Source organism: Anomalospiza imberbis, chromosome 1 (genome assembly GCF_031753505.1).
Source record: "Anomalospiza imberbis isolate Cuckoo-Finch-1a 21T00152 chromosome 1, ASM3175350v1, whole genome shotgun sequence".
Taxonomy (NCBI): Eukaryota; Metazoa; Chordata; class Aves; order Passeriformes; family Viduidae; genus Anomalospiza; species Anomalospiza imberbis.
Window position 1 is genome coordinate 86,437,284 of NC_089681.1, and position 26,217 is coordinate 86,463,500.

A 26,217-nucleotide genomic window follows, 5' to 3' on the forward strand; every position below is an offset into this window, starting at 1 on the left:
CTGTAAAGGTCTTTCACCAGGTGTTGATGTCTTTATCCTAGTCGTGGTTTGGTTGTTTTGGAGGAGTTTTTTTTTTGGGAGAAGAGCAGCTAATTATTCTTCTTCAGGAAAGTAAAAGAATACTGGCATGCTGTAGGAGGTTTCCTATACAGTGCTGCCGGATCTGAAGCACTTTGTGTCTTCTACACAGTAACTATGTACTTTAAGTGCTGCTTTTCCATCTGAGTTAACTGTTCTTATGTTAGAATTTAATTAACCTGTATGGTGCTCTTACTGGGTTTGTATGTTGTGGGGGCACAGAAAGGTGTTAATTAAAAGTGTATTTGAAAATAATTGTGGTGCCTTGACTGGCTTCAGAAACACACCAAGCCAAGACTGACTCTAGTGTTGCAGCTGTACCTACAAGCCAATTAGGCTGCATTCTCTTGTGCTAAGTATTCTACCCATATTCAACAAGTTATAATTTGAAAGAAAAGAAAAGTCTCTATGAAAATCTGAAATCAGCTGCAGAGTTTTTTTTTTTTTTTCTTTTTGCATGGACTGCGTTGATTCACACGCATAATAAACTAGGTGTTGACAATGTTTGCCACTATTGTGACATTGAGCTTTGACATCTGTTACACTGGATGCTAATTCTGAGAAGACTGGTGTTCACTCAGAGTTCATGTTGCCCCTGGGAATGTGATTGCAGTCACGTACAAGAATTGTATCTTTGCATTTAAAAGAGGATTTTCAATTAGAAATTACACATAAAACTGTTACAAGGAAATATGCCTTCAGTTTCATAATGTGTGTTACAGAAAGGGTGAGCATTCCAAGTCTGTGATCTACAAGTAATATTTACCTTACATTTACATTTTGAACTTCTTAAATGAATCTCCCAGATGTGTTGTTTCCTCTTTGACGATATCAGCAAAAGGCAATTATCTGTTTATGTAGAGACTTATTATTTTTGCTTATCAATACTTGCTTTTGGCATGGCCAAGGGTTCAGTAATCAGCTGGACTACCTCTTCATTATTTACTCAGCGCCTTCTATGAGAGATGAATTCAGTAAAGCACTTTTAGGAGCAGTGTCACACATACAGTCCTAATCTGTTTTCTGCTTCCTATTTCTCACTTGTGGATGGCATACCAAGATGTGTCATGAAACAGGCTGAAATATGATCTGACTAGGATAGACAGCTTGCTTGTATTGTAGAAGGAAATTTTGTTGGGACAATCAGGAGGATCACTTGCTCCCTGAGTTTTCCCAGAATTTTACATGTTAGCAAAATGTTCAGAGGGCTTTTTTATTTTCTCGTTTATTTTCTGTGGACATTGTTGTAGGTGTTAATATCTTGCAGTTGCTACCATGTGCCAAGAACTGCATCCTTCTCAGTTCTTTTCAGGTTCAAGTCAATGCAATAGTTTTGTTAAGTAACCCCCCATTCGAGTGCACCCCAAAAAGGTAACTTGTTATTTTTGCTTGCTATTTTTTTCTGAAACTTTTCTGGGGCTCACAGATAAGGTCAAATTTTTTTTCTTTCAGAAACTGTCAAAAGCTCTAAAATTTTCTTATAATAGTTGGTGATTTTGTACCCTTCCATATTTTGTCATGCCTGCTGAAATTAGAAGATATAATAATACTTTTTCAGAAAAAAAAAGGTACCAAGATTTATCTCTTCATTACTTTCTGTAGTTCAGAGAAATAATTATATGTATATTGAATTCTCAGGGGTTTTTTTTCCCTTAATTTTTATAGTACTTTTCAAAATTACAAACAGTTATTGTATGTGGTAGTTATTAATAATTCCAATGAGAATCTCCCACTTAGACCTGTCAAGCTGACATTATTCTTTCTCACCACTGATTATAACTGTGGGGAATCAACTTGAAACTGATGCAAGCAGAAAGGGGTCATACAGCAACCCCCATCTCTGGAAGTCCTGTCAGCTGCTTCTGGCTGGGTGGTAGTACAGGAGACAAACCAGTGTTCACAGGAGCTCTTAATGAGATCTGCTAAATTTTTGCCTGAATTGTGGTGGTTTTTTGAACGTTGGTACTTTCCTGAGTTTTTTGCTGGAAGGAATTTTAGCTACCCTATTGCAGAAAATTGTCTCAACCACACACAGATTCTTTATTTTATCTAAGAAAAAATAAAAAAGGAGAAGGATACCTCTCTGGAGATCTCTCTTACAAAAATACATGGGAAATTGTGTTCCACAAACTTGCCTAAATAATTAGATGGTTTTTTTGAGAAATGAAAAAAAAAATCAAATGAAAACTCTAATAGTGTAGATACATTTGTAACTGCTAACCATGATTACTTAATCAGATTTATGGATTCCATATGCTCCATATGATGGTAACAGGAAAGGAACTTCAGAGCTCCCTTTGGCCTTCAAGATTGCCCAGCTTAAGATTCTGTGCAATACTTGGGTTGGGGTGATGGTTTTGCAATATATATATCTTAAAGCATACAGAGTCTTTTTAGCCACCAGATTTTTTATCTTCCCTCTGCATGAAGAGTAGAAACAAAGTTGTTGACATGAAAAGATAAAAAGCTATTTTTATTCTACACTGCAAGTTAATTATTGCTACTAATTCAATGATAGGTTGGCTATTTGGTGGATTCATGTCATTGTGCATGTGGATTTCATAAGTCCAGTCTTTCTCACCCAGGGAGTGAACTCCATGTACTACAGCAGTATTTGTTAGCAGCACTGAGTATATCCAAACAACCTCCAATCTCTTGGTATTATCATTGTGAGTACTGTCACAAATTGTGAAAGCAAAATTCTATTTTAAACCTAAAGTACAATAGGGAAATAAAATATAGCCAGTAAGAGAACATGCAAATGTAATTGCATATGGAGTAATCAATAAGTAAGAAAGCCACCTATGGCTAAGATAGAGTTGTCAATGGTAAAGGAAAAAAATACTGAAAAGTAATTTCTAGATGTCATAGGAAATGAACAAAGCAGATCTGTGAGTGAGTGTCTTCTACATCTCTAACATCTCTAATCATTATTGGACTGCATCTAGGATATTGTGTCCAGTTTTTAATGTTTCCTTACCCATGCAAGACACAGACAAAACTATCTGCAAGCTTCTGCAAAGTTGAAGAAAGAGAGACAGTAAAAAATTATGCAACATTTACATTCTAATACTTTCAATCCTTTTCCCCTTGAAGAAGTTAAAAAAAAAAGTTCATTATCTTAACTTTTTATTCCCTTGTTTACTTGAAATAATAAATTGCAAATTGTTTCATCAGTGCTTGAAATTAGATTATTGCATAAATATCTGTGCAATACAGAATTCCACACTTGGACTCAAATCCAGTAAAGGACTTCAGAAGCACTGTCTTACCTTTAAAGTTCTGAAAGTAGCTTTTTGGACAGAACCCTCAGCTGGAATCTGTGGAAGTTTGTCCCTAGAAGGGAAGGGGAACTGCTGCACCTGGCAACTGGGAACTGCTGCACATGGCAACTAGGATTGTGCATTATAGATATTTTCGGTGCTTACAGTATCAGAATTATGCTGTAGCTGTCTGTGGTTCTCTGACTATCATATCTCTTTCCATTGGTTTCAAGCTGCAGCATGTGGTTTTTCCTTGGTCTTTCACCCTCTCTTGCTGCAGCTTTTGGCTCTCCCTTCTCACAAATCTGTTTTATTTTCTTCATCTCAGCTTGATCATTTTCAAGTTCTGCTTGCAGGATTTTAAGCCAAGGAGCCAGCTTGTTATATTTAGATAGTAGCTGTTGACTTTCTGCCAACTTGTCATCCCTTTCTCCCTGGAATTTTGTTTGCAAGGACAGGAGCCATTTCTATGTGTATCCTCCTTTTCCTCCCTTACGCTGCAGGATGCTGACCAAGGAGTTAGGCAAGGGCTAAGGGTTACTATCTGTGGATACACTGTGTGCATTCCATGTTATCATCGCAGATGGAGATTTGTGCAGCTGACACTGAGAAAGGCTGAGCTGGCCGAAGGAGGAGGCCTGTGGAGATAGGAAGGTCCTGTTCCTGCTCTGAGGAGCGAAACAAAGTTGTATCACTGCATCTTCGAAGGACACAAGGGTCAAAAAGTAACTTTTTTCGAATTAAGTGTGGTTTAAAGATTAAAGCACGCATCCCTGCATGTGCTAACAAGCTTTATGAAGAACATCCTACTATATATATGACTATCACCCATCTCTCCACCCAAATCATGCTGTACATAAAGAAGGAAAAGTACAATAAGATTGGGCTGTGTATAAGGAGGAGCTGTAAGGAGCTCCCTATTCTATGAGTGGAGAGAATCCCTTTACTGGGATCACCTTTATCCCTTCATTTAATTTCCCTGTTTTCATTCTTCCTTGGCAGCAAGGAATATCCCCAAATGTTGGAGCAAAGAGTTCTTACCAACTTTCAGCATTTCCTGGGGGAAACAACACTTTCTATCACCAACTAATTAGAAGAAGGAGAGGCCACATGGCTTGACAGCATTCTATTCAGAGAAGGTGGAAAAGCAAATGAGGACAACTGTGAGTAATCTTCACCCATCCTGTTACTGTAGTAGTGGACTTGTGTCATTCTGCTATTGCAAAATAAGAGGTGACACCCTCTTTCCAGTTTGTGCAAACTATTTTTTCACCAACTTCAGTGGAAATTTTCCATCTGTGAAGATAAGTCAATGTGGGCAAAATTATAAAATGATGAAAATTAAGAAGTTCACCCTTATATGGTGCCTCCAGTCCTTGCACCTGCATCAAAGTCCAGTGGGGTGACAAGTCTAAAGAGTGTAATTTTCAGATTTTGGCCTAACGTACAGTAATCCCTGATTTTAAAGTAAGAATTTTAAAAAAGGGAACAAAACTCACTAAGAAATCAAAATTCAGCCATTGGCTAACCCCTTTGATTGTAGAAAATCAAGAAAATAAATATTAACATTAAAGAAAGAAGAAATAAAAAAGTGTTCCATGGTCTATGAATTGGTCTCTTTCCTGAATTTTGAGAAGGCTGATTAAAGGGAGATTTTACTCACTGAAGACAAAGAAAGAAGGCAAAAACCATGTTTGAAATGCTGCTGAGTTAGTCTGTTGGAAGACGGCTATATATTTTTTTACTGAATTTCCTAGATTTTTAATAAATTTAGTAATGAACAGGAGTAGAGTTTGATCCACCACGTTTAAATGATTTGGTTCATTCTTATACCTCCTGTAACTGAAAAAACCCCAAGAAACTATAAAAAAGAAAAAGCATTTTAGATTCTGGTGGAAACCCTCTGAGAGTACTTCCTCTTTTGTTGTAGTGTATTACACTGTTCTTTATACCTATTTTCACTTCTCTGTTTGTGTGTGTCAGGCCTGGTATGTGCACTATGTTCTCATGGAAAGAATCAGATTAAATACTCATGTTATTCTCTCTCCAATTGTTTGGAGGCTATAGTTGCTGTCCAGTGGCTGCCTACCAAAAGCATGTAATTTGTAACTTCTTTAATTTTTAATTTTAATTTAGTTTTTAAATTAAATTTAGTTTAAAATTTGTAATAACTGTAATTAAACATAATTTAATTTAAATATCACTTAAATTTAAAATAATTTCTAACCAGAATGGGAACTGCAATGCAAATGCATTCCTCCCTAAATTCATTATTTAGTTAATTCTAGGAACAATTCCAGCACCTGCATTTGGTATTCTTAGCACTTCTCTTTTATGTTATACATCTGTGAGGCCTGGAACTTAGATATAAAATTTTGCAATATAAGTGCAAAAAAACTACTACTAATAATTTTATCAGAGAAGAGTGTTTTCGTCATTCAAGCCTCCATGGAATCTTACCATGGCTTCTTCTGGAAAGAGAGTATTGCTAGCTGAGTTCAAATTATCTTCCCAGGAAACTTTTTCTCAGTATCAAAACCTGAGAATGTCTTGAATAGAGAGACAGAAGGTTGAGGGAGAAAATGAGACATGTCTGTTATGGAGGATATTTTAATAATACAATCCAGCAGTGACTTCACATTTCTGCAAATGGCTCTTTATGACGACCTACAATGGGCTTAACTGATAATTATTCTGGCAATGAAACATCTCCCAGGCTCCTGCATTCTCTTTTAGTATTGTTTTCTTTTTGCCAGCCCAACATTCTCCTTTGATGTGGTTGCTCTTCCTTGCCTAGGGGTTCCTTCTCTGGGAAAAAAATGTATCCACACCCAAAGACTGCTTCCAATTGACTGTGCAGAAAGGTATGTTGGTTCTACACCAAGTGTTTCTATGGCTTTAGAACTCTGTCGTTTTCTGAGAAGTGTCTCAAAAATCATATGAACTCAAAAGAAGAATTAAGTTTTTTAGAGTGTTTTCAGAGAATATTCATGGAGATAATACAGTTGAGGAAAATAGGTATTTTGCTTGGAACTTAATGAATGTATCACTTGGCCTCCTCAGTGTGTATCCTTTTTCATCACGAGTCCTCTATCAAAAATATGATGGAACTACATGAATGTATACAGCAGTATTCAAATACCATATTGGCTAATTTCTCTTTCATATATATGTGTGCCTATTCCATTTAAACCACTGTCTTGTATAAAGTGGAAATATAGCCTAGAATATTGGAATATCAATCATACTGCATGAGATAGAGAAGATCCTGGTCACTTGCTGTGTTGCTGTAATAACCGCTCAGGACATAGATGCCGCTTTCCATTTTCAGATAGGTTTTTATGTAAATCACCTAACAGTCCCTTGACCATGCTTTGTTTCCCCTTCTTTTGTCTTCCCATGCTCTGTACAGTCCATATTGTTCATGTGCTTCACTCATGCCATGGCAGTAAGAGCTGACCTCAAAATCTAACAAAGTCTGTTGATTTAAACGGGTTTTGCACCAGCTAAAATCTGTTAGACAGCACTGTGAACTACCAAGTACTGCCTGGCATACTTTGGCAGGGGAGGGGGAGTGTGATAGATAAATGTCATTAAAACTTGCTCATCCTAGCACATGGCACTTGAAATCCCTCTCATGTTTAGCCTCACCAACAAGAACATACTGCGGGTCACATTTTCCAAGATGGGCTCAGAAGCATGGGTTGCTTCACAGAGCTGGCAGGCAGCATCTTTTCTTACCACTGAGTGGTACATTTCATCCTGCAAATATGAAAAGGAAGCTCTTGGTGCTCCTCTCAAGTCAGTCTTCTTCCAGGAAGGAGCAACACTGCAGTTCCCCCAGGGATTCTGAGTATGGTCTCTGTACCCAGTTTTCCAGCTTCAGTGTGAAGAGAATATATACGTGTCCTACATAATATGTTGTGTTAAGTACAGAATTAGTGCATCTTTGAGTATGAACAAACATTTTTACTCTTAATCTTCAGGAAATATAATAATGTAGCCATTAGAAGAGTAAGAGAGGTAGTAAGAGAGGTAGTATTTCCTGAGGAGTCTCGTGTGACAGGGAACATGGAGCTACAGTGGTCCAAGCTAAATACATGGTCTGATAGATGTCTGTCCTCCCAGGGATTAGGGGTGATAACTGGTAGATCTCTGACACCCTTTTTCCATTCTCCTTCTGAAAGTATCACCATTGCCTAGTGGACTGTGTTCCCTTAACCCTGTTGCAGATGAATTGCTTGTAGAACAGTTTGTGCCTGCTTCCAAAGGAGCTCTTAAAGCCTGGGACAAAAAAGGTGTGCTGCACTCCAAGGCTGTTGAAAAAGCTATGCAGAAGCCTGAAGCATAGAAGGAATAAAAATGAATGTGGAAATCCTCTGACAGTGTTATGTTTCAAACAGTCCCTTGTCATTACAATAAATGGGTATGTTTACATAAGAGCACTGAATAATTTATTAGAGAGTGAAATAATCCTGTAGAACAGCACCTTCTCTATGCACATGGATTAACCCACATGGGTTAAGAGTCCTTCAACACCTGGTTCTAAGAAAAAGATCAGTAAACAGGTGATCTTAATCCAATTTCTGTTGTAGGTGGCTGTGCATTGGGGAAAATGAACACAGAGACTCTCAAAGAGCTGATTTTATGGAAGTGTTGCAGATGCAAATGACACCTATTGTATTAAATCTCTTTTAAAGGTATCTCTGCACAAGCATCCATGTTTTCTGCACAATCACAGGTTTTTCATAGGTTTTATACATACCACTTGGATAATGCGAAAACATCTACAAAAAAGAGACCGCATTTTAAAATTTTACCCTTATGTACCAGATAGCAAAAGCCTAGCATTCACTTTTATTTTCCTAATCCTACATTACGTTGGATATAAACAGATTATAATGTTATTCAATGCAAGGAGTGTTAGGAGCTAAGATGCTTCTAGCCAGGCTTGCAAATTTGGAATGACTTTGCTTCAATTAGAGCTTTATTTTAATAAAGATCAGAATTTTATATTTCAGCGTATACCAAACAAACTTCTCAGTATCTACTGCAGAGGACACAGATCATCACTTGTGTTTTAGGGAAAACAACCATGAATCTGTAGCAGGAGTGGTCATTCCCAGTCAAGAACCGAGGGCTTGAAAATGCACTATTTTTAAGGTTACATTATTGAATATTGTACAGATGTGTCACAGTTCAGTGTTGACGTATCGGCAGCTGCTAGGGATTCAAAGAATCACAGAATGGTTTGGGTCGGAAGGGACAGTAAAGATCATTTAGTTCCATCCTCCCTAAAGTGGACAGGGACATCTTCCACTAGCCCAGGTTGCTCCGAGCCCCGTCCAGCCTGGCCTGGAACGCTTCCAGGGATGGGGCATCCACAGCTTCTCTGGGCAACCTGTTCCAGAGCCGCACACCCTCACAGGAAAGAATTTCTTACTACTATCTAATCTAGCCCTACTCTCTTTCGGTGTAAAGCCATTCCCCACGACAAGCCCTTGTAAAAACTCCCTCCGTGCGCCGGCTCCAGGCCCTGCCCGCGCAGGAGCCCGCTAAGCGGACGGGACGGGAGCGGGACCGGAGCTGGGGCGGGTCCGTCCCAGCCGCGCTCGCCCGCGACGCTTTTGGTCCCTCTGGCGGCGCCGTAGCGGCCGGGCCGGGCGGGCGCCTGCGTCCCGCGGGCATCCCGGCTCCCCGCTCCTGCCTCCCGGTTCCTGCCTCCCGCCGCCATGGATTACCGAGCGCTGGTGATGAGCCAGGTCGTGCCCGGGCAGTTCGACGATGCGGACTGCTCGGACAGGTGAGGGCGCGCCGAGGGGCCGGGGGTGAGGGCGCTGGGGGTGCCGGGCCGGGCGAACACGCGGAGCGGGACGGGGAGCACCCCTGGGACTTGCCCGGCCGCGGGGAAGGGAGAGCGGGTGGTGCTGCCCCGTGACTGGAGGAGGTGAGAGGAAAGGCTGCCTGCGTGTGTCTCTCGGCTTCCCTTTTCCATTATCCGTGCTGCTTTGGGACACTTGTCCTGGCAGAAAGGCGTGACACGTTACTGACATTACAGAATCGCAGCATCAGTTAGGTTGGAAAAGACCTCTGAGATCATCGAGGCCAAGCCGTGACCCAACACCACCGTGCCAACTAGACAGTGGCTCTGAGTAACAAGTCCAGTCTTTCCTTAAACATCTGCAGGAACGGTGACTCCACCATCTCCCTGGGCAATCCATTCCAATGTCTAACCACCCTTGCTGTGAAGAAATTCTTCCAAATTCTCCTGGTGCAACTTTGCAGCTTTAGGCCGTGTCCTCTTTTCCTGTCACTTGTTGACTGGCAGAAGAGACCGACCTCCACCTGGCTACAGCGTCCTTGCAGGCAGCTGTAGAGAGTGATAGGGTCCCCCCTGAGCCTCCTTTTCTCCAGGCTAAACACCTCCAGCTCCCTCAGTTGCTCCTCGTAGGACTTGTGCTCCAGACCCTTCACCAGCTTCATTTCCATTTTCCAGACCTGATCCAGCACCTCAATATCCTTCCTGAATAGAGGGCCTCAGAACTGGACTCAGTGAATTAAGACACAACTGAAATGGAGTCATTTATGGGGATAAGTGTATTGAATTTTTGGTGACTGTAACAATCATTCTTAGTTATAGAGACATCTGTGTTTCTTTTAAGTGAATCTGTGGAAGACACAGAAGCGTGTAAAGAGGGTGAGGTCCCTGAGAACTGCCAGTTATGCACGTGTGAAGAAGTTAATGCTGAGGAAGGAGATGGTGATGATGACAATGATGCTGAAGAGGATGATGAAGACTGGGACTGGGATGATGAGGTGGGAAGACTCACGAAGCGCCACAATGCTGCTGGTGGATGCAATCCACAGGTATGTTGAAGGTTATTCTGTGGGCTTTGAGGGTGCCCAAGAGCTAATGGTGCCAGCCTGGAGGCTTTGTTTGTTGTTAGTGTTATGTTGAGGACAACTGCAAGCAGAATTTTTTCCTTGAGAGAATCCCATTCCTTTGCATCTGTTCCTCTGAGGTGCTGCATGTGTATGTACATTGTAGCCAGAGCTCCATTTGATTTTCTCATCTCAAACCCTATTGCTGGATTCTCTGTGTCACTGCAGTTTCTTTCTCTTACTTACCTTTCTCAACTTCTCAGCTTCTCTTTCTTTACTCACCCTGATCTCTACCAGTGTTCCTAACTTTTTGGTATTTGTCCTCTGTGTTTCTGAGCATCTTCCCCAGCCTTTCTATTTATTTTTAGACTATCTGCTAGTCATATCCAGGGTGAATCCAGTTCTATTTTTGACTTAATAGTGAAGAAGGCAAAGAAAACTACAAACATGGGAAATGGAGGTGGGGGGTGCTTGAAGTGAATTAATTTAGCGTGTATGGTGTTGGCATAGAAACTCTGGCGTGTCGCACTACGATACGAAATAACTTGTGAACACGTCTAAGATCACAAGAGTAATAGGAAGTAAGTTTTATTTCTGACTTTGCAATATATAGAATTCCAAAAGTTACAGTGGATTGGAGGAAGAAATTGCCACCTCTCCAACCACACCGGTCAAACCTACAGTCTATCAGTTATCAGTTCTCTCCTCCCACAAAGAAGAATGCAAAACAATCATTATTTACATGACACTGTGTGAGAAGCTCCAGTAGAAATATGTAAACATCAGAAGGCATAGAGAACTTTTAGAAGAACTTTAAAACTTTTAAAAGAACAGGGCGACACTGACATTGTGCAGAATGAAAAGCACTCATGAAGGTAAGAAGGATGCTAGTTCTCACATCAGCTTAGACACTACAGGTTCAAAACCTCATTTTTCTTACTGCTACCAACTTAGCAGAACAGTTGAGATGAACCAGAGTGGTGCTGATCATAGCATAGCATGTCTGGCAGCGCTTGTCCTGGATGGTATATTCTTGCCTTTATTTAGAGGTTTATGCTGTTCAGTGATGGTGAAATCATGTTCAGGTGTTAGCTGTGTTTGGGGAGGACCACATGTAAGAAAAGACAGAATCGTGGCAAGTTTTCTCAGTTCATTACCTCTGCATTTTTTCCTTCTTATTTTATTTCTTGTTTCTATTTTCTATTCTCTTCCTTCTACAGACAGAAAAAGTGCTGTGTGAGAGACTTGTAGCTTCCTAGACTAAACAATAACTCTGGTTTGGAGCACTTTTAGAATTCTAACTGATGTGTTACCTGTGCTTTCTTTTCTTGATTTAAGTAAAATCTGGTGTTAATCGATATCTATTTCCTTATATCTCATGTGCTTTTCATCTTACAGCTTTAGCCATAGGCATTTGAGATGACTTTTCCAATGAAATGATTTGAATTTCAAAGGGTTGTGTACAGAACGTGACTTAGTTAACAAATCCTTTATTTCAGGCAAATAGGCAGACCCCTAATTGCTCTTCAGCAAAACTGTCAACCCCTGCAGGCAAGGTTTTAAGAAAATTTGAACACAAAATCAATTTAGGTGAGTATAATTGCACTGTCGTCCGTTATTTAAACAGTTACCACTCTGTGGCATTCTCAGACTAATTCCACTCATGTTAAGCCAGAACTCACTGGAATGGGTGAGTTAGCCATTGCCAGAGAGATTAAAAATGGCTTTTGAGTACTTGAAGTTGCATTTAGTCTTCAAGAACTGGCTGTCATACCCTCCTCTCTCTCCACCTTCAGAACCACATGGCTGTTTTGTTGGGGTTTTTTCTTTCCCCTTGACTTCTCCAGGCAACACGAAGTCTTTCTTCCCTAGATTCTCTGTAGGAACAAGCTGTTTGGGTGGAGGGAGGGTTTCAACTCTCTGTTGTGATGTTGGTGATTCCCATAGCTGCTACCACAGCTGCATTTTCTAGACAAATGCAGTCCCCTGTAGTATTGGGGGCAGGGGATACATTATTCAGCAGTTTTCTCCCAGGGGCAGAGTTCCTGTGCTAAGTGAAGAGGCTGATGTCCCGGCTGGTGTGGTTTGATTTTTGCCCTGAGATGGAGATGGCTGCTCAGCACAGCCTGTCAGGACTAGGGGTAGCTGTGATTGGCACCTTCTGACAGGGTAGAGATCAGAGGTTGGGTTTTCCTTTATAAGAAAGTGGTGCTAGGGTGAAGGCTGCTGGTATTTGTAGCCCAACACAGCAGCTTTTATACATTTACCATTTAATCAAACACCATTTAAATGCATTGTTGAAGAGAATCTGGGAGGCTATTGCTTATTGTGTTAAGAAAAATGGCATTTGATTGTTATAAGAGAAGAACAGACAAATTTAATGGTGAGATGTTATCCAAAAGGCATTACTGGTATCACATTTCCAAGTCTCTGGAATTGTCTCACTCATCTTTGTTGTTACCTTATAGTCCTACCCTGAAATGTAAACAGAGTGAAGTGCTAGGTTAAACGTGGTGTGTAGGAAACTTCTTTGAGTTTTGGGATTCTGGTTTTTTTTCATCACTTATGTGTTTTTCAGATAAGCTAAATTTTGATGACTCTGTTATAAACAGAGTCACAGAAAAGTCTAGACAGAAGGAAGCAGACATGTGAGTATTATTTATGCTTCAATTTTCACTTAAATACTTTAAACTCAGAAGTACGGTGCTTATTTCCTTGTTTAAATAAGTTTGTTAAGAAAAATGAAGTTTAGAAGAAGTCTGCATGCTGTTTGCCCTTTGGTCTTCAATTTTTTGGTTTCCAAATCTGTTGTTGGAATCATCCCAAAGTTTTGATTCTTTTGTCACTGGTAGCGCATCTAATTGTGTTGGTGTAGTATAGTAAGACAGAAGTGATGGGTGTCATTCCCCTAGAAAAGACCCTTTGATATTCTTTTTTTTCTCAACAGAAGTCCTTAAGCCGCTGAGCTAAAAAGGTATTGGAGACCTCTAGAAAGTTCCTTCTGATGATTTAGTGAGGGAAAAGTATTTCTTCTTAAGATTTTTTTTTTTTGGCCTGCAGCTTATAGCCCTAAGTTGTAGAGACAGGTACAGTTTTCTCCTGAATGAGCATATTTCAGGAAAAGCAGGAGGATAATCTATAATGAAGGGCTCTGATGTTAATGGTGGTGGTTTTTTTGATTTTTTTCTTTTCCATCCCTCTGTCTGCGGGAGAAGCCTTTGGGTTTGTATGAACTGAAAGCCCTACTTCTTAAGAATGTCATCCTATCCTTGTCACAGAATGTCACAGTTTGCTCTGTCGAAGTACTGAGCCCATATGTGGGATTGTAACATTTTATTTTCACTTCTGCTAGGTACCGAGTCAAAGACAAGTCAGACAGAGCAACAGTAGAACAGGTAAGTCCTTTGTTCATCAAAATTCCCTATTGACCAGAGCAAACAGTGTAGAATTTTGGAATCAATGAAGAAAACAGTTAAAGCAGGAACAGTGTTTTGGAATTCTGTTTCCCTTGCTATTATGCTGAAGAGACCTGTTGTTTCTTTCTTTCTTTCTTTCACATACAAAGGTTAACTTTGGTTCCATAAACATTTTAGAGCTCATTTTTGTGTTTAACATTGTGATTTGCTCATATGTATAATGCAGACTTCCATCTCAAGCTTTCATTCATTTTCAAAGAACAAGAAAAAATGCCGAGTTTGCATTTTTTCTTTTTTTCTTCTGTAGCAAGACTGAATTATTACTGGCCTGAGCCCACATGGCTGTTCTATTTCAGTTGTGGTATCTGTATCCCAAGAAAAATCATACTTTAAAACATTTAATGCAGCTATGAGTGGAACATTATTTCTTTGTATCTTCTAGAGTTAGCTTGAAGACATAGGCTTAGTTTAAAAAAAAGAAAAGAAATTGGGAAGAAAAAGTAAAATATCTTCCTAGATTCATGGCAAAATTCTGAGTGGTTGCTGTTCAGAGTATTATTTGATCCTTGAGAACAGTCTGATGCCCAGGATCCTTTAATATTATAGTAGGACTGGGCATTATTATTTGTTTATTTTCCTCTGCTGACTTTTCTGCATTAAATTTGAGGTGTTGGACCCAAGGACCCGAATCATTCTGTTCAAGATGCTCTCTAGAGGTATCATATCAGAAATCAATGGCTGCATCAGCACAGGGAAAGAAGTAAGTTTTATTGCAAATAATGTAGTAGGGTTTTTTTTCTCAGCAAGCTGGATGGAAGTTTATGATGCTCAGAAAATGTATTGAAGTACTTGGGCTTAGTTCTAAATATTTTGTGTTGCTTGATTGGTAAGAAGTTATCTTAAGAAAAAATTGTTTATGTTAAAGGAAACCAATTTTCCCAAGTATGAAAGTTTTCTAAGAATGCTTTAATACTGTCTTAAATGTGTGGATGTTGTTAATTGCATCTTTCAACACAAAGTTTTGGCAAAGTTTTATATACCTACAGTGTTAAATAGTGCCTAAAAAACCATACAAACCCTGATAATTCTGATTGAGGACATACTTCTGCCCTGTGTAGAGATGGAAACATGAGACATTTGGGCCATGCTTACACAAGGGCTTGTTTCAGTCTCCCAAGTGTGGATGAGGCGGAGTTTTCTTATGCACTTTGATTTTATTCTGTGGGCATTGTTGCACCCCCGCCCCATCTTATGTACTTCCTGTAAGCTGCCTTCCATGGTAAAAGGATTGCCCTAGTGTGCAGTCTCCCTCAGCTGGGTGACACATAGGGGCTGGGGTGATGAGCTCTTTTCTAGGTGTCCGAATGAGAAGAAGAGAGAAGATTATGTTGTTTTAAAGAGCTTTTCTTTCGTGTTATTTCTTCCCTTTTTAATCTGATAGGCCAATGTATATCATGCCAGTACTGCAAATGGAGAGAACAGAGCAATAAAGATTTACAAAACCTCTATTCTGATGTTTAAAGATCGGGATAAGTATGTGAGTGGTGAATTCAGGTGAGTTTGACTTCTGCCTGGTTTTACTGGGGAAGAGGGATTGTTTTGAAAGGTGTTAATATCACCGGTGCTAGACTAAGAGTCCCTGTTGTCTTTTATGTTTTTAATTTAAAGATTTCGTCATGGATACTGCAAAGGCAACCCAAGAAAAATGGTGAAGACATGGGCCGAAAAAGAAATGAGGAATTTAATAAGGTGATTTTTCCAGCTTTTATTTCATCATGCAGAAGTTACCAAAACTTTTGAGTTTATAGGAGGTGCTCTCTTTTTGCTAGACTGTGCCTACCACTACCCTATCGGGTCTCTGGAGTGTTCAGGAGAGTGTCTTAAGCTTCATTATGGGAGAGAAATAAAAGGGGAGGGAAGAATTAAGATCTTCTTTTGTTTTCCTGCTAATGCTCAAAGCTCTTCAGTGTCTGAGCTCTGTCTGACATGACTGAACAGCAAGGAGGAGCTAGAAATAGCTGATGCTGAGCAGCAGCACTCTGTGTGATATAGGTTAACCGAGGATTAACCTGAACTGTCTAAAGATTCTTTGACACAGGAATGCTTAGAAAAGGGTCAGAATGGTTGTGGCTTTTTGTGTGCATTTCCAAGTTGCTCTTCACAAGGGAGAGTTTCCTGAGCTCTTACTGTGTTATTTTCACAGCTGCAGAGCTCCTTTATGCACTAGTGCAAAGCAAATAGAGTTTGATTTTTTTTTTTGGTGGCTTTGTTCCTGTGTTTTAGGTTGAATACAGCCCAGATACCTTGCCCAGAACCAATAATGCTAAGGAGTCATGTGCTTGTCATGGGCTTTATTGGTAAAGGTGATAGGTAAGTATCCTTAGAAAATATTTTTTCTTGTTTATTTGAGTTTTTTTTTTTTTTTTTATTTAGTAATAGCTTTTCCCAGAGATTTAAAACCAACCATCTGGATTTACCTACAGTTATTCTAGGGCTGTACAGTTAACCTGTGCATGTGATCTGTGGAATGGTCCCAGACATTTGTCAGCTACTACTGCAGGCAATCTGTGTGATTCTGAAGCCTCAGTTGTGTGCAAAATTAATTCATAAAGTGGCTTAACCAGAGATTAATGCTGGAAAGGCTTGCTAATCATGCATGAAGATAGTTTATTGTTTTGTAGTTACTGACATCAATGTAGCATGGTCCAAATTAGCTGTTGAAAATAGAGCTCCAGAACCTTTGGCAAGCATATAGCAAAGTTTTGCTGCCCTTCCCGCTGGCTCCTTGCACTTGGTTGCTCATCCTGACTTGCTTGACACACTCAGGGAATGAAAGGATCAGGCACAGCAATTAAAGCATTTGCAGCTGGTATGAAGAAGGAAAAAGTATTTAGTTTCTGTTGGTTTTTTTGTAATTTCAAGGCCTGCTCCTCTGCTGAAGAATGCTCAGTTGTCTGACTCCAAAGTCCGGGAGCTGTACCTACAGATCATCCAGTACATGAGAAGAATGTACCAAGATGCCAGACTTGTTCACGCAGATCTCAGTGAATTTAATATGCTGTATGTTTTTAATCCTTGCTCTGAATTGTGACATCTAAAATGTATGCATTGGCAGCCTCTGTGTGAGAGTACCGATGTACCTTTCAGCGAGGGCGGGGTCCTTGTTGTTACTGGGTTTTGTAACTTTTATAATTAATTATGTAGCTTTTAGCCCAGATCTGAGCTTTCTCTGTTAAAAAAGCCAACGGGCAAACAAACAAACAAAAAAACTATAAAAGAAGAAAGAAAAAAGAGTTAAAAAAGACAACAAAATCACCTCACAAAACCCCCTTACGACCAGAAAAAAACCCGTCAACTCCGGCAAAAGTAAGGTATCATTTTTATGTAAGGTATTTTATATTAGTTAGATATCATTTCACTGCTATATTTTTATAACTTGTTTCTTGGTTTTTTTTTTTTTTCATGTGCCCCTCTGCTTTTTTTGTTCATGAGCAGAGTATTTTTAAAAAAGTTTAATTATAAAGCTTGAATAGAGGAGGGAAAGGACTGACTGAAAAAAGCCACCCTGGCCCTAACATGCAGAAAGAAGTTAGGATTTTTTTTTGTGGGTTCTTAAGTTTGAGGCATGCTTTGTTCCCTGCCCCTCAGTAGTCTGGTGGAGTTGGTGCAGCTCTGTGTGGGGTTTCCTTGCAGGTACCACGGAGGGGACGTGTACATCATTGATGTGTCTCAGTCTGTGGAGCATGACCACCCGCACGCACTGGAGTTCCTGCGCAAGGATTGTGCCAACGTTAACGGTGAGGAGGCTGCACTGCAGCCCTTGTTCTGACAGCTGGTTTATTTAGCAGGATGGACTCAGTTCACCTTATGTTCTTCCAGGTGTAACTGACTTTAGAAGCTGTCAAAATTCCATTAAAATACTTCCTCTCCTATGTTCTCGAGACTTCCTCAGGGAGCAGTGTACTGTGCTGAGTTCAGAGCAGTGCAGCCTATTTTGCTAGAAATCATCTCTCTGAAATGAGTCACATGGCTGAATCTCAGACTTAGGATAGATCTAAGATCACTCCCAGTCTGCCGCAGTGCTCACCCCAGTCTTAACTTCCCTTACTTAAAATACTCTGCAGACATACTGATGTGTTTGGTGCCTTCTCTGAGCTGAATCCACATCTGGGATTCCTCGGCTGGCAAGATGTTTCTGTGTATTATAAAGTTCCCTGCACTAAGGGCAGCTGAGAGGATCGAGGCACAGAGTAATTAATTAGAGATGTTATCACTTGTCATAATATTTTGATAAAGTTTAATGGTGCTTTTCTCTTGAGAATTTGGTCTTCATGTGTGAATATACATGTTGTGCAACAGATACATACCTCATGGTAGGGTGTGTCCCTGAGGACAAAAAAATCTCAATAGGCTGCCTTTGTCCCCCCCTTTCTTTTCAGATTGACTTTTTCTTATTTTACTGAGACTCTTGAAAGTCTGGCACATAATTAGGAAAGAGCTGTGTGCATGCTGTGTGTCTGTTGATATCCAGTATGCTACCTTTTCCTTATTCCTTTTCAGTTCATGCCTTTCTAGTAACTACTTCTGTTTCTGCTAGTCACACCCTTGCTCCTTATTCATGTCTTTTGACTTACTCTCCCTAGATAGTCTAGAGTCTCCGTGAGTTGCAGTGGTTTTGGTATTGTTTGGTTTGTTTTTTGTCACTGCAACTTACTCTGTCTAAACCTTCTGCAGAGACTCTAAGAAACACCTAGTTCTGCCCTAGGTGTGATCTTTGCAGAGATTTGTTGTTCCGTGGGCACAGAGAGCTGCCTCCAAACTAAGTCCTTTTCTAATCCTTCTATGATTAATTTCTCAAAGTGAGAGATCTTCTGGGAATTTTAGTAGGAAATACTTGTTGAACAGTCCTCAGTGTCACTTGCTGCTGTTTTTCAGAACAGAAATGCAGCCTATGAATTTGGTCATAACTAATTTAAGAACCAATTCTTAGTGTAGTAGCGAGGAAGATTCTAGGACATCAATGTGTCTTCCCTTTTGGGTGGATCATAATGTACCGTATTTCAGTGGCCATTTGTTTCTCTCTAGCAAAAGTTTGAGGTCTCCATTCCTTATTCGAAATACATTTTTTTATCTTAGTCATTGCAAATACTACACCTGTCTTGAATACTTCTTAGCCCGTACTCCATTAAGTCAGGAACCTGCTGAAATTGATTTGGCTTTTATATTTATGCAGTTTTTCTCCTTTTAGTATTTGTTGCATCTGGGAGATGAACGGTTTTATTTCAGATGACCAAGAATCATCTGGTAACTAAACTCCATTTGATGTAGAATGTGCTGCTGAGACTTTTCCAAGTCATCAGAGTTGTTGGCTCGCTGGAATTGTCACTTTAACCTGCAAGGTGCATATGTTAGATGGAATTACTGATGGATTTTTTCTCTCCCTTGTTTCCTGGCAGACTTTTTCCAGAAGCACAATGTTGCAGTGATGACAGTGAGGGAGCTGTTTGAATTTATTACTGATCCTTCTATCACAAGTGAAAACATTGATGACTATCTGTCTAAGGTAAGACCTCATGGCCTTGTTACTGAGTAAGAGTACAGTAAAATCAGGTCTAGTTCAAGCTCCATCATCTCATTTACTCTACATCCTAAGGAAGCCAGCACATGACATTGTTGTGCTAATGCTTCAAAAATGCATATGGGTCTTTTCCATTTATACCATTGTAAGGTGATGCTGCTTTTCATTGCATTTTCTCTCTAATGTTGCTCTCAGAAAGTCTGCCTAATCCTGAAGACTCACATGTCTGTTTGAGGTGCTATAAGAACCAGGATGCTTTAAGTTAGCTCTTCCTTTCTGGCAAGGAGGAGCTCTGCAGAAATATAATCGTGCTTATATGGAGAATGGTGTTGTATGTCCTGTAGCCGTGCTGGGCCTGCCACAGTTTGGTCTGGGGGGAGCAGCAGCACGTGTGTTTTTCCCGCTGTTAACGGCCCTGATCTGCAGCTGTCAGTGTGCTTCGCAGCAGTGCTGGTCACCATTAGGTGTCGCTGAAGGCATTCCCACAGGGACAGCAGGAGTGCGTGTGAGTGATGGTGGAGCACAGGGAGAAGTGCAGATGGGAATAGTTGGATGTGATTCTAAAGGCTTAGTGGTGCGATTCTAAAGAATGATAACTTTTTTGTAATGTTTTGTATTTCTTTAGGCAATGGAAATAGCATCGAAGAGAACAGAGGAGGAAAGATCCAGTCAAGATAAAGTGGATGAGGAAGTGAGGATTTCTGTTTCTGCTATGAAATTAATATTAACCTTACCTCTTCTAAACCCTGAAAAATGTTCTGTTTTCTTTGGGAAAATGTACAGTTGATGATAAACAAAACATTGTTTGTGATACTGAAATGTCTTGACCTAGTTGAGATGTGAAGTATTAAGGGATGCCATTTGTGAAAGCTGACATCAATAAGCTGTTAGAAGGCAAATATTCTATTTCCTAAACCAGTTTGTTTGCTCACATCTAGGTCTCTTGATGGATCTTTCAGTTCAGGTTTAGTTAACAAAAAACCTGAGTAGAGAGATCTAATTGTGCCAGTGGTTTTGGACCAGTGATACAGAAGCAGGCTATTTGGATATGTGCATTGGCCAAATTGCCTGTCTAGCTCCACTTCCAGTCTAATTCAGTTCTTCCACTGCTTTTACAATCATTGAAGCCATCTCAAGTCCATTTCAGAAAGCTGTTAATGTTCTGGAAATGCTTGATGTAAAGATAGAACCATTTCTATCTAAGTCTTAACTATCTGTTCCAGAAGAGTCTAAAAACAAAACCAACAACCAACAAAAACCTCTTATCTTTGATGTCAATACTACTTGATTTATTCAAGACTTTTTTGTCTTGGAGCTCAGCAGGTTTCACTAACTGCTTCAGGCTTTGCCGAGGAAGGATGTTTTTTGTCCCAGTATAGCCTCAGCATAAAACTACTGAGATGTAGAGTCAGATTCTAGTGTTTGGTAGCAAGCCCATCTTCTGCAAACAAGTTACTCCTTTGTTTATATGAGGTACTGACCTGTAAGAGAGGTGGTTTCGTAGCATATAAGTTCAGTTCATTTGTCTTAGACTTTCCATGTGACCATGGCTAATTTGTGCCACTTCCTTTGCAAAAGAGTAGAGCTGAGTAAGGGCAGCTCTGTGGAAGTGGGGGCCTGTGTTTTGTGCACAGCTCTCAGATGAGCAGTGGTGATCGTGAAGGGTACTGAATCTGTACTGGGATTGAACTGATACCATGAAACAGAGAAGCAAAACACATCTCTCTGATCTGGTAGGGTCATAGGCTTGCTGAAAGACTGTTTCAAATGTGACAAACTTTAAGTATGTTATTAATACTGCAGTTAGTTTTTATTGTACTGTACTGCTGCAAGAACCTTTTTTGAGTTGGACTGTAGGTTGAAGTGAGTATTGTTATGTAAAGAGATTAAGTTCTAGCAGTGCATTTCAATGGAGTTGCCTCCTGAAGGCATTATAAGCATTACAATAAAAGCATTAGAAAAATTCTTAGGATACAAAACCTTAGGACTCCAATAGGCTAAGAGATGGTTGGATAATTTTGTAAATGTGCTCGTGTGAGTCACGCTAAGGAAGGAGCTTTCTTAGTTGTGATCTATCAGTAATGACTAGGTTGCACATTAAGTCTGCCCCTGCAAAAATAACCAAACAAAATACAACTGTGTAGTTCAAATGGTAGTGGATGATTGTCATGTTCATTTGTTGTTTCTCTGATTGTGATTATTCTCCCAAGGATGCATAATTAGGAGAGAAGAACATCATGACACTATATGTAAATTAGTAAGTCTGTGTTTCCTTTCACTGTGCTAGGTATTTAAAAAGGCCTACATACCTCGAACTCTGACTGAAGTTAAAAACTATGAGAGGGACGTGGACATAATGATGAAATTGAAAGAAGAGGATATGGCATTGAATGTTCAGCAAGATAATGTGAGTAGACATGCTATGGCCCTGCAAAAGAGAGAGAGAGAATATGAATTCTTCTTACTGGAAATCGTTAGCAACAAACAAAAACAGAAGCTTTGCTACCAAAGTGTGGAGTACTGAATCTATATCATACTTTAAAATTGTCTGGTTAGTGCTTAATGCTAACATTGTGGATTTTATCCTGGTCTTTATTTCTTTAAATTTATTTTTAGATAGTAATTTTCTCTGGGCACAAAGGATTAAGACATAATTTGATAATGTAATTTCTTCCTCTCTCCCTTGGAGCAGATTCTCTACCAGACAGTGACAGGACTGAAGAAGGATTTGTCTGGTGTTCAGAAGGTGAGAGGGTCTTTTTGAAATCCTTCATTTTAGCCATTTTCAGAAAAGTGCTTACAGGTAGTTCAGAGAATGCCTGGTCCTGCAGCTGACACCATGAAAGAAGCCTCTTGTGTCCAGAGTGACCACTTGTGTCAGGATGGCTCTGGCATGGCAGAGTGTCTACACAACACAGAATTTGCTTCCCTGCATTGTGGCTGATGCTGGTTTGTTTGAGAATGAAATTAAAATCCTTGCTGTGGCCATGATCTCTGAAGTTAAGGTGATGATGAGGGAAAGTGTTTTCTGATTATGGAAAATGTAATTGATTTAAACTGTTGCATGACTGCAAGTTTTGATATGTTTCTGATATCAGATATGATATCAGATATGTTGATATGATAGGGTATCTATTGTAATATTGCATAAAGAACAGTCCTCCAGTATAAGCCATAAAATATTATATCTTACTGTGTTTGAAGTACTTGACAGTGACACTTCTGTAAAGTAGATTGGATGAGAAGTTGGATACAGATCACTTGGAGCCATGTCATTCAAGGCAGAAGCCCTGTGTGGATTCCCCCTCCTTACTTTGTGAATGTTCTCTAGCAGTGGTGTAGACTCTTGATTTAAAATGGAAATATAAATATGGATGGGATCAGGCTGTAGCACAGTCTCCAGGCTTGTTTAAGAATAAGTGAGTGTTCCAATGCAGATATTTGTGTTTGCAGTATAAAATACATACAGTGCCCCCAAGGTAGATTTGGGCATGATCCAAGGATAATTAAAAATAGGCTTCCACATATGTTAGCAAATTGCTGTTTAACTTAGGGAAATTAGTTTGGGAGTGCAAATAACAGCTGTGCTTTGAGCCCTGACCTAAAAGAATCTGTGGTGTACATTCTAGATTCCTTGTTCTTAGTTTGGCTTAACCTACTTTTCATTCTTTATCTTGAAACTCTGTGAGGGCTGTGGTAAGGGGGATTAGCATCAGATTGCTCAAGGGTTTCTTTGCAGCAGGTTCTGTTTTCTTTTTTGTGAGAATATATATATATATTTTGCATGTAAGTGTGTGTTTGCTGTCATTAGGTTTCTTGGCTTTGATCTGATATAATTCTTGATATATCTTGCAGATTCCTGCACTCCTTGAAGAGGCAGACAATTCAGAAACAGACTCTGATGATGATGATGATGATGGTGGCAGCTCAGAGGACTCTGATTCGTGCTGTAAAGAATCTGTACATCCCAAAGATAAACCTGTTGAAGTTAGCATGGACAAAAAGGTCAGCTGGCTGGGAATTGTTTATTTTTTCCCACCTTTGCTTATATGACACAAAAACATCCAAACTTAGTGGCTCTTGTTTCTTCTTGCCTGAAACAAGCTCTGGACCTTTCCTGTTGTGGAGAACAAGAGCAGAGGCAGTGAATTTCATTTGGGATGATTTATTAAAGGTGGTTTTATGTAGAGCAGTGTGCAACACAGCTCTCTGTAGCTTAGGCAAAGCTAGAAGAGAGATCTCTACAGGAAATTACAGGGCTACACAAAGTAGAATTCAGTGAAGCCTGGGCAGCTTTTCAGTCCCTCTGGCTACTCTTCTAGGCTTTGGTGTTCAGGTTTGTGGCTATGGTCCCTGATGAACCTCCTTATGCCCAGACAGCTGAGACCACTTGATCTGTAGAACTGGAGATTTGGTGACATTGTTTATACCACAGTGGCTTTTGCAGTACCATTAGTACAAGCTGGCTAGCTTTGCTGTGGGCAACAGATGTAATGCAGTCCAGCAAAGGGATTATGGTTAGGGTCTGGGGTTTGGGTTTTCTTTGAGGTTTCATTTTCTAAACTGTGGAACAATATGCTCAGTTTTGGTGAGGCTTCTTTCTTGCAGTGTATCACTCATGAGTGAGAGCCTTTTGGCAGCCTTTTAGTTGCTGTGCAAAAAAAAAACAACAACAACAACAAAAAAAAAAAAAGGTGAAATTTGCAGGCTTAAGGGGTTCAAGATTTGGGACATTGCATTTTAGGTTTTGCTTCCTAGTAAAGATAAGATAATATATTTCATATCTGTCAAATAAAAATGCAGCGCTCTACTACACACTGCCAGTCTAGAGCTGCTGTCTTTTAGATGTGAAACAGGGAAATCTTGGCCACTTCTCATCCTAATTGATAGGTTTTCATTTGGACTTCTTTTTGTGTGAGATGAGGGGTTTTTGTAACTTGTATGTTTAGCTGAAGGTTGAACAACTGATCAGCAGCAATTGCTTCTACCTGCCCCTTCCACTTTGCTGACTTTTTGTTTCCTAGTTGAGTCTCGTCCCTTCTGTGTCTGGCACAGATTTACAGTGTGTTGCAGTAGCATGGCATTCTTTCCTGCCAGTCCTGCTGATGATCAGCTGGCTCTATCAGCACTTACTGGATCAATATTTTTGCATGACACATAGAAACACAAACTATAGTAGCCCTGTGGGTAGCAGAAAATGTAGACCAGACAACCTGTTGTAATCTTAGGTGTAAATAGCAGGAGTTAAGAATGCCTCTTGTTCACTTTCTTCAAAGGTTGCATGAAACTCAGGTTCTAATTAGTTTGAATTTCGCCTTGTCATTACCAGTGTGCAGGTCTGGGCTCTACCCCCAATCTGTATTTCCTTTTTCCTTTCCCCTCACCATTTCTATTGATTTTTAAAGTTTCTTTATCTTGATAACCTTATTTTTATGTCATGTGTTAATTAACTTGTTAATGTAACAATTGACTTACTTAAAATTCTTCATTCCCTTCTGGCTTTAAATGAATGGTGTTTGATTCCTTATAGGAAAGGAAAAAGATGGTTAAAGAAGCCCAAAGAGAAAAGAGAAAAACCAAAATCCCAAAGCATGTGAAGAAGAGGAAAGAAAAGACTGCAAAAATGAAGAAAGGCAAATAAAATCATCTTTGGCTCACAGAAAGGGATGATGTGTTGTGGATTAGTCAGTCACCATCTTTTATCTTTATTAAAAAATTAAAAATCCTTTATTTATATACATACAGTATAAACTGAGGGTGGTTTTGTTAATAACATGGTGTAGTTGTTTGAACAGAGTGTATGACACAGGTTTCTCGATGGGAAAGAATGAGTCTAATATTTGTGCCTGCTAAAATTCTTTACCTGTGCAGGTTAGACTCTTTTGCTAAACTCACATTGATTTGTTCCTGTGATCTAACTCCCCATGCCTTCTTCACAGTATGGAAGCAAATTGGGCTCTGCAGGCTCTCAGAGTCCCCCGGGATAACCCTGCAGGCATTGTTCCTTTGCTGCCTCTCTGTGCTTGCATCACCCTTGATGGCCAAGTGCACACGTGGCTGCAATCCCCAATTTGACCTTCACGGCCTCTCTGGTGCCTTTGGCTAGAAATCTTGTAAGAGAGGAACCGATCAGGGCTTCCAGATCTCCCTTTCTCTCTGTTTGCTTCCTTTCTCCATCCACACAAGGATTGATAGCACTCTCACGTACAGTACTCATGTAAGTGTGGACAGTATTACTGGAGCAAGCAAGACTGGTATTTTCTCAGCAAATGGGGATGTTTGTTGGGACACTGAGATGAAATACATGCATTTTAGAAATTGGCATTACATCAGGCGCAAGATAAGGGCCAGCCTCTAACTTGGAAGTGAAGGAAGGAGGACTTGCAAGACCTATATCCAGAGGTGAGGAAGTACTGGTGATTCTCATAACACCAAGGGCTTAGATGCTGCGAGAAGCATGGACCCCTTATTTCCTGCCTGTGTACAGATGTATTCAGGCCTCGGTGGCCTCGGTGATGGCTGCCCTCAGCCTGACTGGTTGTGTTCATCAGTGCAGTGCTGAAGGTGACTGAAGCAGTAACAGCTTTGTACACTGTCCTTGAAATCCCATTGGATTGGGGATTCTCCCTGCTGACCGACAGGGCCATGGTGTGCACATCTGCCGTGGCAGCTGGGATTCATGAAGATGGTGCACCAGGAAGTGGGTGTAGGGCCTAAGGGTTGTGGATGGAGTGGGGAATTAAGTCCGAGTTGTTGCCTTTCCCCAGGAACAAGTTGTGTACTGGGCAGACCTCGGTGTTTTTAGTGAAGTGAGGTGAGTATAAGTGACTGTGAAGCTGTGTGTGCTTTATTTTGTGTAGCTCAGCAGTGGATGACTCCACCAGGAAAATGGTCCATGGCTGATCAGTGTGAGTGGGAGTTGTCAGACACAAGAGACAGCCACCTTCTCTTTGGGTCTGGCTGCTCTGAAGGCGGGGATAGGTGCTGGTTCTTGGCAATG

The 26,217-nt window shown here is 40.2% G+C and overlaps 1 protein-coding gene across 1 annotated transcript; it reads left to right on the forward strand.

The window, feature by feature from the left end:
• The first annotated feature begins 8,989 nt into the window (after window positions 1-8,989).
• Window positions 8,990-24,968, forward strand: RIOK1 (RIO kinase 1). Its single transcript, XM_068199040.1, has 17 exons — window positions 8,990-9,144; window positions 10,004-10,208; window positions 11,723-11,813; window positions 12,802-12,871; window positions 13,576-13,618; window positions 14,307-14,399; window positions 15,081-15,193; window positions 15,308-15,388; window positions 15,923-16,009; window positions 16,562-16,699; window positions 17,333-17,436; window positions 19,096-19,202; window positions 19,843-19,908; window positions 21,505-21,624; window positions 21,910-21,963; window positions 23,073-23,222; window positions 24,748-24,968. The coding sequence occupies exons 1-17, from the start codon at window positions 9,074-9,076 to the stop codon at window positions 24,856-24,858; spliced, it is 1,704 nt and encodes a 567-aa protein (XP_068055141.1). The 5' UTR covers window positions 8,990-9,073; the 3' UTR covers window positions 24,859-24,968.
• Window positions 24,969-26,217: the final 1,249 nt, after the last annotated feature.

Excerpts from the sequence above, each read along its gene's own strand:
- RIOK1 (XM_068199040.1), top strand. The coding sequence starts at position 9,074 with ATGGATTACCGAGCGCTGGTGATGAGCCAGGTCGTGCCCGGGCAGTTC. Across the intron at positions 10,209-11,722 it reads CTGGTGGATGCAATCCACAG|GCAAATAGGCAGACCCCTAA; the intron begins GTATGTTGAAGG and ends CCTTTATTTCAG. Across the intron at positions 14,400-15,080 it reads GCATCAGCACAGGGAAAGAA|GCCAATGTATATCATGCCAG; the intron begins GTAAGTTTTATT and ends TTAATCTGATAG.